The sequence below is a fragment of the Sander vitreus genome, chromosome 15 (assembly GCF_031162955.1).
Source record: "Sander vitreus isolate 19-12246 chromosome 15, sanVit1, whole genome shotgun sequence".
NCBI classification, from domain to species: domain Eukaryota; kingdom Metazoa; phylum Chordata; class Actinopteri; order Perciformes; family Percidae; genus Sander; species Sander vitreus.
In genome coordinates this window covers 18713759-18732847 of record NC_135869.1, presented here as the reverse complement: position 1 = coordinate 18732847, position 19089 = coordinate 18713759, and the positions used below count along the sequence as shown (strand labels likewise).

General features: G+C 42.0%; 1 protein-coding gene across 7 annotated transcripts in view; it reads right to left on the bottom strand.

Annotated features, from left to right (window-relative positions):
• Nucleotides 1–18846, bottom strand: part of crebbpb (CREB binding lysine acetyltransferase b) — a 49771-nt gene extending 30925 nt beyond the window's left edge. For all 7 annotated transcript variants that reach the window (XM_078270487.1, XM_078270489.1, XM_078270490.1 and 4 more), the window contains exons 1-2: nucleotides 17978–18846; nucleotides 317–939 (exon numbers count right to left, since the gene is read on the bottom strand). In XM_078270487.1, coding sequence (XP_078126613.1) covers nucleotides 317–939; nucleotides 17978–18062 — 708 coding nt within the window. In that variant the 5' untranslated portion in view covers nucleotides 18063–18846. The remainder of the gene's footprint in view (nucleotides 1–316; nucleotides 940–17977) is intronic.
• Between the last annotated feature and the right edge of the window lie 243 nt (nucleotides 18847–19089).

The following is a 19089-nucleotide window of genomic DNA, read 5'->3' as shown; positions in this document are numbered from 1 at the left end:
CAAAGTAATACAGTACCCAATCCTAGCTGCTAGGGTTAATGAATTACTGTGAATTTAAGATAAAAGTGAAAACAGGACTGATAACACTGGATATGTGAACATTTGATATATTTGCAAACATCCTCTGGTTGCACAATTAACACCATTCATTTAATTAACATCTTTAAAATCTGAACATTCAGTAGCCATTTGGCAGGTGGACCTTGGTGATTAGTATTTTATGTGCTTAACAGATTATTATAATCGTCCATGCTGTGCCAGTCTTGTACCTTGCTTGTAACTTGTGGAACTAATTAAGTTGAATTTTGATCCTCACCTTATTCATGTTTCCAGCTTGCTGAGCATTCAACGTGTTATGTGCACCCAACTGTGGCCCTCCTTGGGTGAGTGTCTCTGCCAGCACACTGCCTCCAACACCAGGTACAGCACCCACTTGTGCCCCCTGCATGCCTTGGCCCTGGTACTGCATGCCAGGTCTACCCCGACCTGCTTGTCCCAGAGCCCCATTCATCACTTGTCCTGTCTGGCCCATGACCCCATGACCCTGCCCACTGTTTAACATGGCCTGGTTAAAGACCATGCCTGTGCTTCCATTGCCTTGTCCAGCTGCTGGAACTCCTTTCTGAGCCTGGGGAGACTGGTGATTGGGAGATCCCTGCCCAAGTGGACTTTTACCAAGCACAGCACCTAGCTGGCTTCCCACCATGCCTCCCTGTTGGGGGCTGGCAGAGTTGAGACCACCTCCCAAGATAGAGGTGGTTCCTGGTCGTAGGAGTTCAGACAGCTGCTTGTGTTTGGCAGCTGCATCAGGGACGATGGAGTTGAGACCAGGACCCCCTCCACCTGGACCACCATTAGAGGACATTCCCATTCCCAAGTCTCCATTGGGGATGAGCTCATCTGGAAGGTCATTTTCCAGGTCAAACAGAGACACAAGATCTAAAGAAGACAGAGAAAGGGAAATAAGAATTAGCAGTCATTATTGACTCACCACCTTTAATCAATAGCAGAACAAGCTGCTGACCACCAAGCACATGGTTCATTTCAACTGCATGGTTTGGCTCGATTCACTTTTGGTACCAGCAATTATCTCTATTTTGTTTACCACTGCAGATAGTACCCCCTCAGTGTAAGCTGACTGTCAAAGTGCCACCATGTGAAACTGCTGTGACATCATCTTCAACATCACTCTCACTGGATCCTTTTATCCACAACCAAACAGAGCAATGTCTGCACTTCATCGCTTCTACGGCATACTATACGGCATAGTGTATGGCGTAGTGTATGTCGAAACTTTGCAGGCCGACAGTTCTTATAAATTCGACTGATTAAAAAAAATTGCAGTTGCTATTGACAGTAGCTTGGCCATTTAAAAATGGCGGATTTAAGTGAGGCGGTACCAAAAAATGACCCACAGCTTTTGCTAATGTGAAACCAAAGAACAATTCCGAGCGAGTAGAACCATGCCGTACCATGTAGTGGAAATGCGGCATACGGTATTTATTTCAAGAGAGAATTAGAAGATTTATTTAAATATTATATACCAATTAATTCATTATCAAAATAATTCCACATAGGACCACCCTGGGCTTTAAGGTAACGACCAATTGTTACATGATACATTCAGTTTCGTGTTCGTTAGGCTTATTTGAACATTTAAGGATTTAAAGCATCTCTGAAAATGTTGTCACTCACTTTAACTGCCTAAATCTATTGAGTAGTAGACAGGCAATCGGCCTGTTCCAAACAGGCATCTAATTGAACGGTCACTGTACTAGTAATATTGTGTGTTGTCTTTTCCTAGTTTTAAAGGCTGCATTACAGTAAAGTGATGTAATTTTCTGAACTTACCAGACTGTTCTAGCATTATATTATTTGCCTTTACCCACTTAGTCATTATATCCACAATACTGATGATTATTTATCAAAAATTGAATTGTGTAAATATTTTCAACCCCACAATATCATCGCAATCAATATCAAGGTATTTGGTCAAAAACACTGTGATATTAAATTTTTCTCCATTTCGCCCAGCCCTACATTTACTACCATCTTAAACTTTACTGTAAATGTCTTCTCTGCTCCGATCGCTAAAACCTGTCTGCTCTGAGCACATCCACCATCACTTTCTCGATCAACCACATACACTCGTACTATAAACTAGGGCCTAGATTCTAGGCTATTCCTGAAACGGACCCATGCTAGTCTTATAACTCCATGTCTACATCAAAACATTTTTATGCAAATTATCTCATTAGAAAAGCTGTATGGAAGTTACAACTCTAGCATAACTTTCCCCAGAGCGGTCAAACACACTGCTGCACCCGTAGAGGAGACTCTCCGATAGGGCTGCTTGATTATGGTCAAAATGATCATCATGATTATTTTGATCAATATTGAGATCTCGATCATGCTTTGATTTTAGGGACAAAATATTTTAATTGCACTTTCACGTTTAAATAAACAGAGCACTGCTTTCACTTTCATGTTGTGCCACTTTCCTGCTTATGTATAAAACTTGCATCAAAATAAGTAGAGCTGGACGATTAGTGGTGTAACGGATTTGATTTGTGGCCCGTACGGATCAACACTCACAATTCGGAATGCATGTGAACTACGGATTAATTGCTAAGTTTAACCATAATAATACTGTGAAATATTTTTTTACTGTCACTGTTACTTAAAGTAGGCTGATAAATCTCTATGGAGGGTTGCCGGGACAAGATACAGGCAACTATTTTCTTTTCGTGTGAACAGGGCATGTTAAAATCAGTTGTATGTTCACGTGAATGAAGCATGTTAAAAGCAGTTGATAGAGACGGTCATGGCTACTGGAGGAATGGAAGAACTCTAAACGCTGTGACGCCGGCTACAGAGCTCTGTCATATCAGTGGCAGTTGGTAGTCGAGTTACCTGAGAATAGGGGGCACCGCGAGGTGCCGGTCATTTCGGCGGACATTACGGTAAGTGTAGGCGACAAAAGTGAGCGTTATGCGACGACAGTTAAGTTTAGGCACCAAAACGACTGGTTAAGTTTAGGAAAACGATCGTGGTTTGGATTGAAACACTCCCAAGGAACATGCATTTCCGGGTTGAAAGTCCTTTGTTTTCCCCGGGAAACAAACTCCGCTCCCTGGCTGTTTTATAATAGTTCGGTAGTAATGTAATAAATATAATAAAAAGATATTGTCCCTCCTTTTTTGTGCCGATCCTAAATTGTTTCGATCCGTGACTCAAAACCGTGATCCGATCCGTGAGTTTTGTGATCCGTTGTACCCCTAATTCGGATGTGCGTTCATTAGGTAGGTATTCGTTTTTTTATTTTGGGATTCTACTAAATTGTTGTTTTTTTCCATCAATATTATAGAATAACATAAATGAATGCCTTTAATTAAATCAAAAGACATGTGAGTCTTTACTGTAATTTACTGTCACGTTTCTCTCCACACACACTAGCTGAGTCAACGCTAGCTGTGCCAAGTTTGGAAATAACGGGACAGAAGCTAAGCAATGTAACGTTACTGCTGTGGAGGAAAATGGACTTCGGGTGATACCACCCAGCCCTAGGCTTGGCTCCTAAAGCTTACCAAAATGCTTTGCGTAGGCCAGTGTTTCCCAAACTTTTTACAGTCCTGTACCGCTTTAGACTTTCAACCTCTGAATGGGGTACACGTTCCCCAGTTTGGGAACCAATGGTGAAGGCCTACCCACTCAGGTAGTGAAAACCGAATTTCTCCAGTCTACAGTGCACACTGTGCTCATGAAGGCCCATTTGGCATGCGTCATTATCAGGGCTTGACAGTGCCCGCGTTTCACTCGCATTAACTAAAAGTTCTTTATGTGCTACTTTAAACTTAGGAGGACACATGCTCCTTGGGAAAAGTTACCGTCAAGCCCTGACTATGATGGATACAGTAGGAGTACAGATGTGTACAAGTGTAGGAATTAGTGTAACATTTAAGACTTAAATCATGAGTTGAAGAACACAATGTGACTTTGCAGTGCACATTTTGGAAACATAACATGCAACTTGTTAGTAGTAATGTGCTTGTGCAAACATGGGCGAATGTGCATGTACAATAAAACAGCTCAGTCCTTGGGACAAGAAAAAAGCTGCAGAAGAAAGCTTTAGCTCTGTAACTGAGAGCACTCTTGTGGCTGTGCAGAAAAAAGTAAACAAGAACTCAACACACACAGAACATTAATAGAACATTAATAAGGGTTGCTGTCCAAATCACACTTGTATGCCAAGGTCCTTCACGTGAGGGTGCGTGTGTGCCTGTGTATGTCAGCTAATAAAGCTACATGCCTAGCTCAGTGTCTGGGGCCACTGGGTTATTGAGGTTGGAGAGAAAAATAACCGGTTTATCGATTAAATGTAGTGGCAATTAATCAGAGCTTAAATATTACAGCCACATGCTTTAAATGGATTGCCCAGCCTTTTAGCGCATAAGGTTAAAGCAACAAGTCTCAGAGTACAACAACAGATGTGAGTGGTGCATAGTTGAGAGCAAGCACCTGTGCCTTGCCCGAGGCCTATTCAGCACCAACAAGATTGAAATCACACCAATTAAGGGTGAGGATACAGTGGAGCCAAAAAGCTAGCTGAAGGAGAAAAAGTGCCTTTAGCATGGTTATTCTTTTCAAAAGGCTTAAAGTATGATGTGATTTTGCTCTTTATACAACAAGGATATGATGAGCATATCCAGCAGCATGCAATCATATGCCAAGCAGTGACAATGGAAGCATCCACTAACCACAGAATCCCAACACCTGAGTCACACTATTCTCACCTGAAGAGGACATTGCTGCTGCCGGTTGTAATTTACCCAAAGCTTTTCAGCAGCCACATGAAAATCTTCAATTAGACTCTTCAGTATGGGAGAAAATAGCAGGCTGTGCAGAGAGAGGTGGGATGGAAAGGGTAAGATGCTCACCATCGCTCCCCAAGAGAGGGAGCAAATTTGCTATGCAATCATGGCAAAGGGACATATTAAATGTCTAAGGGACCATGCTAAGCATGGGGAAAGTAGTGAGTGTGCAGCCTTTAACATGCAGTAGTACACGGCACACTGGAGAGGTAAAGTTGCCTTTGGAGATTTGATTAAGGCAGCAAAATTGAAAAACAAAAAAAGAGGTACTAAGGCATGGCCAGTAGGGTTGGGTACCATTCACTACCCCCCCCCCCCCCAATATCTTTTTTTAAACTGCTCTTTAATGTTTTATGTAAAGCGTTTTGTTGCTGAAATGTGCTATAGAAATAAAGTTGGCTTCCCCTACAACGTCAGCCTGTCAGTCAGTCAATAGGGCATAGTGAACACTATGGTGCATGCCTGTCACAGAGGAAGTCTAACGTTAACCATACCGCAATAGCTTTCGCCTCATTATATACACTGTCTGCGTGGAGTTTTGAAAAGCAACCGCTTTACAGGCATTGCCATGACTCACTGACTTATGTAGGACAGACCTAGGCGGACTGGCAATCTGGCAGTTCTGGCGAATGCCAGAAGGGCCAATTTGGGCTGCTGGAAATAAAGAAATGCGGCAACACTGGCGTATCACACTAGTTTGCGTTTTAAGATGTTCTTTTTTTCCTGCTCATTTCTCTCTGCTGGATGGCGATTACAACGAAGAGCTACGTGACACATGCCACTTTTTCGATGAAATCAAAGACTAGGTTTGTAAAACACTACCTAAGCTTGTATCCTTTGTTTTTAGCCACAAGCGTTATGACAGTCCACCACTTTCGTCCACACTGATATATCTCAAAATATTCAATGGATTACGATTAAATCTTATTATTTGTGGTCCACATAAGATTAATCATTTGGTGACTTTAGTGATCCCCTGACTTTTCCAGCTATTGCCACCATAAGGTTGACATATTTAGTTCAGAGTCCAATAGTTCATTAGCTATTGGTTGGAATGCCATGAAATTTGGTACAGACTAGGGGTGCATGATATATCGACTCAATATCATCACGATATCATGTTGCGCAATATTATATCTAAAGTGTTGCAATAAGTATGCAATATTTTGTTTATATTGTGAAGTGCTGCGTCCCGTCAGTTGGCTGTGTGGCTTAGTTGTGTTCGATTTAGAGCCCGCTTGAAACGCTATAATGATCATGTTTCATTGGCCAGTTACCGTGCCACTTGCGCATGGGTCCACTAAGTGACAAATTCTATGTAGCGTATCACGTGGGTGCATATTTCGACATAGTGACAGTGTAAGTGAAGAAATAGACAACAGAACGAATCAGAAAAGCGAAAGAAAAGTTGTGTCCTGTTCTTTTGTTTTTATACTGTACAACCAGTTAAACATGTCCTGTTCTGTAGACATGGTCATTTATTTATTCATGTTGTACCAGTTGTGGCAGTTGACATAATCCTTGTGTTGTAAGAAAACTTGTTTTATTTGTTATGAATCTATTTTGATACATTTTCCCATAACTTTTGTAATTTTATATATGTTAAAAAATCAAAATTAATATCTACACTCACCTAAAGGATTATTAGCAACACCATACTAATACCGTGTTTGACCCCCTTTCGCCTTCAGAACTGCCTTAATTCTTCATGGCATTGATTCAACAAGGTGCTGGAAGCATTCTTTAGAAATGTTGGCCCATATTGATAGGCTAGCATCTTGCAGCTGATGGAGATTTGTGGCATGCACATCCAGCCTGCACAGTGTTAACAAGGCATGACGGCTCCATGTTCTCATTCTGTTTAAATGCCAAATTCTGACTCCACCATCTGAATGTCTCAACAGAAACTGAGACTCATCAGACCAGGCAACATTTTTCCAGTCTTCAACTGTCCAATTTTTTAGTGGAGATGAGTGGTACCCGGTGGGGTCTTCTACTGGTGTAGCCCATCCGCATCAAGGTTGTGTGTGTTGTGTGGTGTAGCCCATCCGCATCAAGGTTGCGCGTGTTGTGGCTTCACAAATGCTTTGCTGCATACCTCGGTTATAACAAGTGATTATTTGAGTCAAAGTTGATCTTCTATCAGCTTGAATCAGTCGGCCCATTCTGCTCTGACCTCTAGCATCAACAAGGCATTTTAGCCCAGAGGACTGCCGCAAACTGGATGCTTTCATTTTTCACACCATTCTTTGTAAACCCTAGAAATGGTTGTGTGTGCAAATCCCAGTAACTGAGCAGATTGTGAAATACTCAGACCAGCCCGTCTGGCATCAACAACCATGCCACACTCAAAGTTGCTTAGATCACTTTCTTTCTAATTCTGACATTCAGTTTGGATTTCAGGAGATTGTCTTGACCAGGACCACACCCCTAAATGCATTGAAGCAGCTGCCATGTGATTGGTTGATTAGATAATTGCATTAACGAGAAATTTAACAGGTGTTTCTAATAATCCTTTAGGTGAGTGTATATCGCAATATTCATAATCGATAACGCAATATCACATTTTGTCAATATCGTGCAACGATAGTGCAGCCGTTAGATCCCTTAACCTTTGCATCATCAAGTCAAAACTTTATATGTAAAATACATCGTTTATGACTAAATACCTGCTAACTAATGAATTTCCAATCAGCGCCATCGTTTGTTTTTAGTGCCAATTATTGTGTGTTAGCGTGCTAAACAGCTGCTAGCATGTCTGTAGATCTTTTATCATATAGGCTGAGTGTATCACGAAAATGTTTGGTTTACATTTTCTGACCATACAGGGCTCCAGAGTGCAATCATTTGGTCGCACTCTGATACCCAGTATGTCACGCTCACTGAGAAGTGTGCGCCTGCAAGCCTGTGTGTGTGTGTAGCGTTAGGTTCAGAGAGGAGGCGGAAGCGCAGTAAAGCGCTGACCAGCAGACAGCTCTACATCTGATAAGGGCAAAGGAGCAGAATCGCTTGATAACTGGCCGACTGCAGTTGTATACAGGAAGCAGAATGTTAACTTTACTCTGTGGTTGGAAATCATGGATATATAAGTTGAAAATATTTTGGAGAACAACAATCGCAAAGTAAAACCAGGGATTTATTTGCTTGGAACGACAACGAGGTGGAACTCTTACTGAAAGGTATGTAAGCCTACCTAACAAATAAGACTGACTAACGTGCGTCATGTACCTCATTATAAAAAGGTCTCCATTTCTGCCCGTCCAGACTACAACGCAACCCCATAGTTTGCTAACTTTAGTGTGGACGAGAGGTATAAATGTCGCAAAAAAGATGTGTTTTTCAAGCCTCAATTAAATCATTGTTTACTTATATTGTGCAGTTGTCTGACAACAGAAATATAGGTCAGAAGAACAGAAGAACAAATAAATTATACCTTTGGCTATACTGAAAAAACATCAACAGAGGTTTAACTTGATGGGACCAGAACTGTGTTTTCCCACTCCTTACGAGATGATGGCTATAAAAGCAAAGTTTGGTTACATGTCAACCACAGGACGGGGAAGGAAGAAAATATTTGTTGTTTTTCTATTGTTTCTTTGAAATCCTTTTCACATGTTCTGGGTTTAGTTGAAGAACACAATCTTTCAAAATTATCTGCCTGAGCGTAGACATGGCTTATTGTTCAGTGCTTTGTCCCCATTTAGCTTGCATGAACTTTTGTTCATGTTTTAGGGAGGTTAAAAACACGTAGATGGGACATTGTAAAATTAAGAACAGGTCAATTCTGGATACATTCCTTTTCCATCAGACTGGGCGTGTTAACGAAAAACTCAGCACAACTCATTTCACATACGTGAAGAAGGTTCGGGAGACCTTGATGAATTACACAGAAGCATTAAATGAACACTCAATTGAGGACACAATTAGGCAGGCAGTACAGTTTAAACAATGTGTTATTGTGCAGTGCCGTCCCAACTCTCTGAAGTTCCTGTCTTCCTGAAGGTGTATTTAAACTCATGCTGGAAACATTACGTTTAGATGAACCTTAAAGATATTGCAGGCGCGGTTAACAAAGATACTAAATCGTGTGGCTGGCCCACCAACCTCCAAAAGGAGACAGCCCTGAGACATTCCCTTATCATGTAGCTGACAAACAGTCATGCGTTTACATGCACAGCAGTAACCCGTTAGTGAATAACTGGGTTGTGCCAGTTCTCCCCGTATACATGAGCGGGGAGAAATAGGGACAATGACAGGAGTAACTCTACCTCCGGTACAGTAGGTGGCGCTCTGCCAACGCACAACTGGCTATTTCTTCCGGTTGACCTATGTCAACATTACACCGATCGGCCTTTCAAGAAGTAAAATGTAACAACTTAATGTTTCATTTACACATTCTTGTCACAGCGTAGAAACACACACAGGCTGTGTCTCATTCCGCATACTTCCGTCAGTACACTGCTAATGTGCACTGACCACTTACTGCTGTAGTGCCCACTTTCAATGGTTAGTATTGTCCCAGAAGGAACACTTACGTTAAAACACTTACCGGAAATGACGAGCGGTTGGCTCGGCTCGCTGCCTCTCAAAATCGTACGAAAATCTTTTAAACTGACCTTTGTCGCTTAAAATGTTTTCAGAAACACGTTTCGGTGAACTATCTTCGTAAAATACGAGATCATATTCTGAACGAGCTGCCATTATGCTCGGTTGTGAATTCATTTTGCGTTATCTACACTATATACTTAAAACTAAGCGTTTGAAGTGTGCAAGTAGGCGGTTTGAGACACAGCCACAGTGTTCACACCACACAACTGACAACTTGTTAGCTACCTAACTAACATTAACGTTAGCCAGCGGCCGCTGCTCGGGTTGCTCGGTCCCTCCACTTGTTTGCCGAGACACAGCGCTGACAGCCCTGGAGATGGACAATCGGTTTAGCCATCTACTGGAGTTCGCTGCTGCCTTGGCGGGGAGTGAAACAGACGGACCGCAGGCTCCTTCTGCCGATGGCCTGCTAATTCAGGTATAGCTGTTTTGTTGTATGGTGTCATAGCAACGACAACGACTCGCAGCAGAGAGGGGAGGGGCAGTTGAAGCATGCGCAGATGCTGAAACCGAACATAGCCCAGTTAAGGTGTATACATGAAGGGATATCCCGCTTACTGAAGGAGTTCACTACATCTGTTAACCGGGTTATGAGAACTCCAATTTGAACCTGGGTAAGGTGTTTACATGACGTTTGAGAAATCAGGGTATTGCCTTAATCTGAATATAATCGTTTTTTTAAATTGCATGTAAACGCACTGACTTATACATTGAGGTTTGGTTGTTAGAGACTGGCCGAATATTCTCGTCCCCTGACCTGTGACCTATGAATGACCCGATGTTGTCATGTAAGCGTTCCCTTTAGTCTCATCATATCACAACATGGTGTTTATGGAAATTCCACAAGTAGAATTTGCAGAACAAATTAGGAAAATTTCATGCCACATTTATAAACCCAGGAAGCACTGTGCAGGGCTGATTTCCACGCATTTGATTGGCAGCACATTTGTAAAACTTTTAACATGGTGCTTTATAAGAAGCGTTTCTGATGACTTCAAGATGTGCAGATATAGTGGCACTTGTTAAGCTGGGGTCATTTGCTGCACAGTGTTTATGAAGTCTAGGGGTGCCCCAGACTAAGAATTTACATAGTCAAGTCTTGGGTTAGGTTGTAAAGCTCCTTTTGTATGAAAACATGCAACAGATTAGGACACAGACATAAAAAGAGTAGCTTGTAATTGTAAAAAGTGTTGCAGTGGTGTAGAAGATAAACTAAGAGAGGTTTGGAGCGTGCTCGCGTGTCCCTCAGTGCAGTCAGCACTCAGCTGGTGCGCGCCCCCGGTGACGAGAAGCGGAGCGCACAGAGCAAAAGTCTGTCCTGCGGTGCGTGCACTCTACTTCTTTTACAGTCCTCTTGTTTTTCTGCCACAAACGCAAACATTGTGTCGTTGCATATATCGACGCGGCTTGCTGGTCTGGTGTGCAGGATTTGGAGCTCATCGGGGGGGACAGATCATGCCGTGGGCTGTGCACTGGATCACGGCTGTGCTCCTGAATCGGGCGGTGGCACACAACTTGCAACTTATACTTACTTTGGATCATCTTTTACTATTTCAAAGTGCAAACACTTCAACTGTGAGATTAGTAGTCGAATCAAACTCCTTCGATCAAAGCTTCGAATATTCGACTTTCCGGGGTCACCCCTTATGAAGACCCCAGCTATTCAGACAAAATGACAAGAAAAAAAAATGTTCGGTACGGCTACACAATCTGAGAATCTTAGGTCTTGCAGACAAACACTGAGATTTGAATAAATCAAACGGCTTACAGTCTCTTTCCAGAGGATGTGAGCATCGTGTGGATGTGTGAGATAGCAAGGATAAGAGCAGAGGGAGGAAAATGGTAGAGGTAAAGAGGGCTGCAGGGCAGGACTGTTTCGGTGGCTGATTGTATGGCATCCAGTGCCACCCACCGCTCTCCTCATCTCAAATCAGTTACACCTCAGCTGACACTGCATTGCCACGCTGGTGAAAGGCAACATTTTAACACACGACTGTATTTAAACACCAGCTACTGCTAACATAGCTGAATAATGCTTACCCAGGGGTTCTTGATACAGGCCAGACAAAGGAGGAGGAAACCCCGCTAGGTGAACCATAGGGTTGGAGAGTGGCTGCCCATTTCTCACGTCTCGCACTGACACGCCCACTCAGCCATACAAACGAAAACAAACCTAGCACTGGGATTTGGCCGCAGGTGCAAACACATACTGACACGAGACCAGAGCACCATAACAACTGTCACACATTAACATAAACATCAAAGACAGGTTGCTAATCTGTGAGCGACAGCTCAGTGTGCAGTGAGCTGGCAAAGGGAGATGTCTTTGCCATCGGTCAGACTGTCAATAATGAAAAGGCTTTACCAATCACAAACGTGACTCAGTAAGCCAGGCCGGGTATATTGTGATAATACTCCTTTGTAACACATCTACGGAAGCAAATAAGAATCTTTAAAAGCAACTGAATACCTAATTTTAAATTTTTTTTTCCTTCATTTTTTTAAAATGAAGTGTCCCGTCAGGCCACAGCATCCACCAACATCCAGGTGCTACCTGAAATCCAACTGTATTCCAGCTTAAGAGCTGAAAACTTCTCAGTGAGCGCCCTCCACTTTTACTGCAACATCATGCTTTTTTACTTAAACTTTTTTCAATAGCAATGGCTGAAAACAATGGTGTTGGGCACCACTTTCAGATTGCGTATAAGTTAGTAGTAAAATGCTGCTTGTATCTTTTATCGACCATCCAGTCTAGGGTCCATCCAGCAACATTGCTCTTCTTGGCACATCCTAGTTGTGTATGTGTGTATACTTGCTGTGTATTGAACATATCCTTGGTGTTGGTGTTCTTTGTGCAGTAGTTAGCACCAAGCATTAAAAAAGCATGGACCATCTCATTTCAATCAGTTTTGGGTTTGCACCACCTCTTAACTTTGTGTAAAATGTTCAACACACAGATTCGCTTCATCCATTGAGTAAACTTAAACAAAAAAAAAAGTACATGCAACTGTGCGCAAGAAAAAGGGCAGAGTAGATGAGCAAGGCTGCAAGCTACAGGTTTCTCACAGATCTGCCTCCACATTTTCTCAGAATAAGGTTTTTTCCAACTTAAAACAAAAAACTGTACTTATCGTCCCATCTGCAGCCTGGCACTTAAAATCTTCTCAGTGTAATTAAGACCCTGAGATGCATCCAGGACTTCAAAGAGAGCAGGACTACAAGAGACACTGTGCAACGTCTTACTGAATACACGTGTTGTGTTGTGTGTGTGTCAACTGAGACAGAAAAAGCTTCTGGCAGCAGTGGAGAAGTTGTCGTCTCGGTGTCGGGTAAGGGTGCGCCGATCAGGATTTTTGGGGGCGATCACGGATCCCCGATTGCTGGAAGCCATCTCGGTCGATACTGATCATCGGGTCTATTTGAAGCCTTCTATTTATCATGTCATATATTTATTATATATTCAATTTAATATTCTTAACAACAATGTATAAGTATTAAAATTAACAGAAGATAATGTATTGTAAATTGTCAACGGTTTACTTTTATTGACAGGAAACGTTCAACATTCCACTTCCTCTGTTAGAAACACACCTTAAACAGCTTAGAGCTTAACATATAAAGCCTTATTTCGGAATAAATTACAAAAAAATAGAGAAAATAGTACAAAATTCTCTCACGAGTAGTGTGTCATCTGATCGGCCTATCTGGAGACCACCGATCAAACTATTTAAAGCCTTTATTGGCCGATACCGATCGGTGACCAATCAATCGGAGCACCCTTAGTGTCGGGCTGCTTTATTGCCCAGCAAAAGCTCCTGTCACCCCTCTGAGAAGATGAGCTACCTTAGCTGAAGACTGAGGACTGTCAGCGAAGCTAGATAATGTAGCCGTTCGAACAATGAAACTTCACATTTTCCAGCTCTCATCGATCTCCAATCGATGTCAATTAAGCAACTGCACCCGTCTTCATACTCTCTGGAAGATGAAAGTTGAGAGGTGGCTGCAGTGGTGCAAACCCAAAACTGACTGAAATGAGATGGCCCATGCTTTTTAATGCTTGGTGCTAGCTACTGCACAAAGAATACCAACAAGGATATGTTCAGTACACAGCAAGCCTACACACATACACAACTAGGATGTGCCAAGAAGGGTAATGTTGTTGGATGGACCCTAGACTGGATGGTCGATAAAAGACACAAGCAGCATTTTACTACTAACTTATACGCAATCTGCAAGTGGTGCCCAACACCATTGTTTTCAGCCATTGTTATTGAAAAAGTTGAAGTCAAAAGCATGATGTTGCAGTAAAAATGGAGGGAGCTCACTGAGAAGTTTTAAGCTCTTAAGTCGAGCTGCAATGATTAGTAGATGACAACTTCTATTATGATCGAACAGTAAACTTCCAACCATTCTCTGTTGTCAGTTTCTCCGAGATTTTCTGCTATTCTCCGTTTTATATAATTAAAATGGAATATATTGGGGGTTTGGACTGCAGGTTGACCAAAACAAGACATTTGAAGACGTCGCCTAGGACACAGGAAAAAAGTAGCCTAATGGACGTTATTTGACATTATTTTCATTTTATAGGATATGATTTTATAGACGATTAATCGAAAAAATAATCATCAGTTTAATCGTCAATGAAAATAAATAATTGTTAATTGCAACCCGACTCTTAAGACCCTGTCCTGTCATTTTGTCTTGCCCGTTAACATTACACCATGACAGCTAGTCCTGAGACACGGCACTCCTCCTTTCTCTACTTTCTGCTGAAAGATACATTAAATCCTCTTCTCACGTAGAACCTACTACAGTGTTTCCTCTATGATGATTTTATTGTGGCAGCCCGCCATGGCAACATTTCTTCCGCCACGGTATCAGAAATAGGGCAGACGCACAATGTAGTCGCGGTTGCCTTTAAAATGATCCTGCCGACATAATGCACCCCCCGTTGGCTGCCGCTCACATTGCAATTTCACAACAAGTAGAACTATTCAGAGGTTATTGGGCCTGTCCAGTTTAACTCCACATGCTGTTGTGTTGATGTAGAACTATTGTCAAAATGTTCGCTTTCTTCCGAGTCGACTATTAAATGAACAGCTCCACCAAAAACGTCACCGTGGGAGATGGCTTTGAAACGCAGACACCAAAATCAAGGTAAGAAATTAATAACTAAGGCTAACATTACAAGAAACATAAACAGGCTAGCTAGCTAACTGTTATCGATCACAGGACGTGACTTTTTGCCCGAAGACAGCGTTGTGGAGAGTGAAACGGGAGACAAGAAAAAGGCGTTCAGGTAGTGTGTTGTTAGGATGGCTACAGTAAATCATAGGCTCCGGTTATCTAAAAGATTTTCAATGTAATGGCTCAATATCTAAATGATGTCGACAATGTGGATGAGGTCGTTATAATTGGATGGCCTGCAGCTTCAAGCACAATTTGTTTGGATACAAGCGTTACATTTTGGAAAATAGACGGGATTCTGAACAGCGATAACAGCGATGCCCGTGCTGCACGCACGCACACACACACACACACACACACACACACACACACACACGGTGTGTTACAACACGCAGCACATGCACCTGACTGGGAAAGATACCTCTACGCTCGTTACTGTAAGTAGGCTACAATAAAACCTAAAAGTAAATACGTATCAATACCCACTCACCTGTCTACAGGCGTACACATGTAGTAAGCAATATATTTCAATCTGATCTGTCTGGGCAGTCCACTCTCATCCACCGCGCTGTTTACACAAAGAGTAGAGCTCTACTCTAAATAGCAAATTTTGACAAACGAGCTAAAACAAAAGCTGTCGGTTTGTAGTCAACTGTTTATCTAAGGTTGCCACAAATCTTGAAATTTGGACAAATTCTTGTAAACTTAACTGCTGGCTAAACTAACCATCCTCTCTGCTGGAGCATCTATGGATGTATTATAAAACCAAACCAAACAGTTCCAACTGTGTGTTTGAATGGGGTAACCCTCAATCTACTCGGCTTCGCAACCCAGGTCTCCAGGTAGGTTGGATCAGGGTATGACTAGGGTCGATTTCAAATGTGAATTGCGCACGACTTGGGGTCGGACAAATTATGCGATTGGTGGGAAATGCGTGGGGCAGTCGTCACAAGTTGCCGCACACAACAAGAACAACATAGATTTTGTCTCTGTGCTTTACGCTGGGTTTTCACCATAGACTGTATAAAACTAGGTGCTCCAGCCTGCAGTTCAGTGCGGCTGCTGCGGCGGAAGTGCGAATCTCTCTAAAAATAATATGCCGTGAAGCCAACAGCAAAGCCCAACTTTACTTTGAATGAAATCAAACACAGAGAAGTGTTCTCGCCTCGTCTTAAACTGATCATAAATCGATACTAGAGTAACCCACTTCCTTTTCTAGCTCCTGCAAAAAATACGCAGAGGAGAAATCGTCTGCACAAAATCATCTGTAAAGCCCCGCCCATCTCTAGCACTTAAGGTAATTGTTCTGCATTGCTCCCGGGTCGTGACCCAGGTGATCTCTGAATTGTCATGACCAGGGATATACCCATGTTGACTGGCTTGGTTTGAATTTCCAAAAGGAGGGTTGATCCCTGATCAGACAGCCCTGGCCAAACCCCTGGTCACTGGTGTGAAAGAGGAATATGTGAATGCAGTCCACTTTTCAGACAGGCAGCATCAGCAGTTTTCCCTCTTGAAAGTGTGAGTCCCCATCCATATAACGTCCATGTAAAATGAGTTCATACAAGACAAGATTGATCTTGGTGGGACAAATAGATGCCAAAAGTTCTGTTAAAGATTGAAGAAGTCACTTGTAAGTTTTGGAGAAACTACAAAAGTTTGAAAAAGTTGCTTGTTAAGTTTTGAAGAAACTACAAATGTGGAGCTCTGGTGCCAAGATATCAAATTATTATTACGCTGTACTCAATTTATCTTGTCCATTTGTTAGTGTCAAACTTAGACATTTTTGCAAATGTAATATCTTCAAGGGGTTGAAATGTTTACTTCTCCACTCCGATTAAATTATTGTGTGTCACTACAAGAAATATCGGCTCATCTCTCTTTCACAGATAGACAACAATTTTCTAAAAAGTCAGCAAATGTATATGGGTGATGACTGTTACAGTTGAAGTCTTCTAAAAAATGCACCCGTTACATGCCCAGAGGACTACCTGGCCTTCTGTAAAAAATGTCCCTGAGGTAATAGGGCTGAAGATCATGTATAAGATTCTATCCTTAAGAATAAATCTATTATAAATAAAACCAAACAAACAAATCCTGCACATGCTTATATTTCTGTATCAACCACTGAACACATACACAAATTAGAACATTGATAACATCAAGAGACCATTTACCAGTTATGTGTGCTGAAAACATACAACCCTCACAACTTATATGTGAGAGGGTGGCTACCATCAGCTGCTATTTTATGTAAATATGTAATGTGCTGGCCACACAATATACAAATACAGTCCAACTTTCCAAATTTTCTCTGTAGGTTGGGCTGGTGAAGAAGCAGACGAGACCCTAGGACTAGTTAATACTTATTATGGCAGCAGTTTTTCCTCAGCTCGGAAGCTTTATTATGCCCATTGGCTAGCCAACTATATAATCCAAATATATAATACTGGCAGCAGAAAACTTGGATGCATGTACAAAACATGTGCAATCTTCCAGTATATTTACCCAGATCATTCAAGCATTTTGCTGAATGAAAGAAGGGGCTCAGCCTTCAGTGGCACCTAGTAGTGGTGAGAGATTATCTTTCAATCAGACAACACAGGTTCAGGTGCTCGTGCTGTCTCTGCGCTGCTGAAGAGGCAATGAGCAAGACACTACGTCCAATCTAACTCCAGGGATAAGTAGGCAGCATGTTCCTCTGTGCTGGTGGGTAACAGTTTTTTTTTTCTGAAGGGCTCGAGAGGCGATCACAATAAATATTTGTTTATCATGTGTGGCTAATAAATGCACAGGTGCCACGAGACTAGAGCATCAGTCCGAAAAGGTGCCAAAGGAAAAGAGGAAACTAACGCCTACCCCTGCAGATGTACTGTCAACATTTCATTTCTCTGTATCTCGGGTGTTATGACGGGTTTGCACCATTTGTGTTTTAACTTAACTTTTAACACTTTAAGACTGCAAAGTTAGGATCATACTCACTGTTAAGCAATTATCATGTGATGAAGAGGCAGTGAGCTCGTACTTTTTCCACTAATCGCAGTTTATGGCATTTTCAATCAGTTGTCAATTTAATCCAACAATGCAGAAAGACTTGGTACAGTTTTGCTGTGATATTTGCATTGCACAACTGAACTGGCGGATGCGTGTACTTCACTGTAGCTCTTTTCCTGAAAGGTGGATGCATCCCGTCTCAAAAAAATATTCCAAATTTGTACAGCGTACAGGTTTAATTGATGTAAATCTTATTGCAAGTTAGCACGTCCTCCTTGTAAGTAAATTACATTTGTAAAAGCATGTCTTGTCCTTACCTGGGCCATCTGATACTGAGAGAGGTGAATTAAGCTTGGGTCGCTTTGCAGTGGGGGGTCCGACATCCAGAAGATTGTCAGCCATCCTGGTCGGCAGATTTTGTGAATGGATGACGATGATGCAGGAAAATAAAAGCAGGTTCAGTCCAACTCGTCGGCCTTCGGCTAGTAATAACTACTAACTTTTCCTAACGTTGTGTGTAAAAGAGCAATTTAACGTTTTTTTTCTTCTTTTTTTTCCCTTGACTGGCAAAATGCTGCCTGGAGAAAAAGGTTTCAAAAGAAAGGCAACAGCGCCACGCTTCGCCGCCGAATATCACCCCATGATAATCCAGCACCCAACACCCACATAATTATCCTCAATAATTACGTCCAAAAATTATTTCAGTTCGAGAAAAATAAATAAAAATCAATCATAAAATATTACACAAGGCGTAAGCAAATCCCTTTCTTCGCAGATCGTCGGTTTCACGTCTGTACAGAATCATCTTTTTCGCAGTCGAAACGAGCAGCCATAAAATATCTCTCGGGCTTAAATAAAAAGAGCAAAATTCAAAAAATATTTTCTATGAAGTGGATTATTTTTGTCGTCGCTGTCTCCTGGTAAATACAGCGTCTCGGGACGGAGATACGGCGAGAAGCGGCGCTCTCTAAAAGGGAAATCAAATATACAGTGGGCTTTCGAGACGATAAAAACCCATGTAATCCTCACATGTTTGCATTAATTCTCATCGGAAGGACTAACACTTCGATTTTCTTCACGAAAAAAGCCGTTTGAGCCCCGTCTGAGTAGCTCCGATCGGTTTTTAAAATTAATGCTCCCCCCGAAATCCCGATTCTGAGCCGCGTCAAGATGGCGGCTGTTGATTCCTCCGATACAAAAAAAAAAAAGTTTTTTTTTTCTTCCCAGCTAGACTGTGGGGGGAGGAGGGGGTGGTGTCGCGCTATGACGTCCTGACGTAAACCTGTGCACCGTGCGTCACGTGGACGTACGTGAAGTTGCCTCTAGGGGTGGAATAACCCCAAAAATAAAAAATGTTACTATGTTCTACCTTCTTTAAACTTTACAAACACACAGCAGTTAATACTACAAACAGAAAAGACTCACTTTT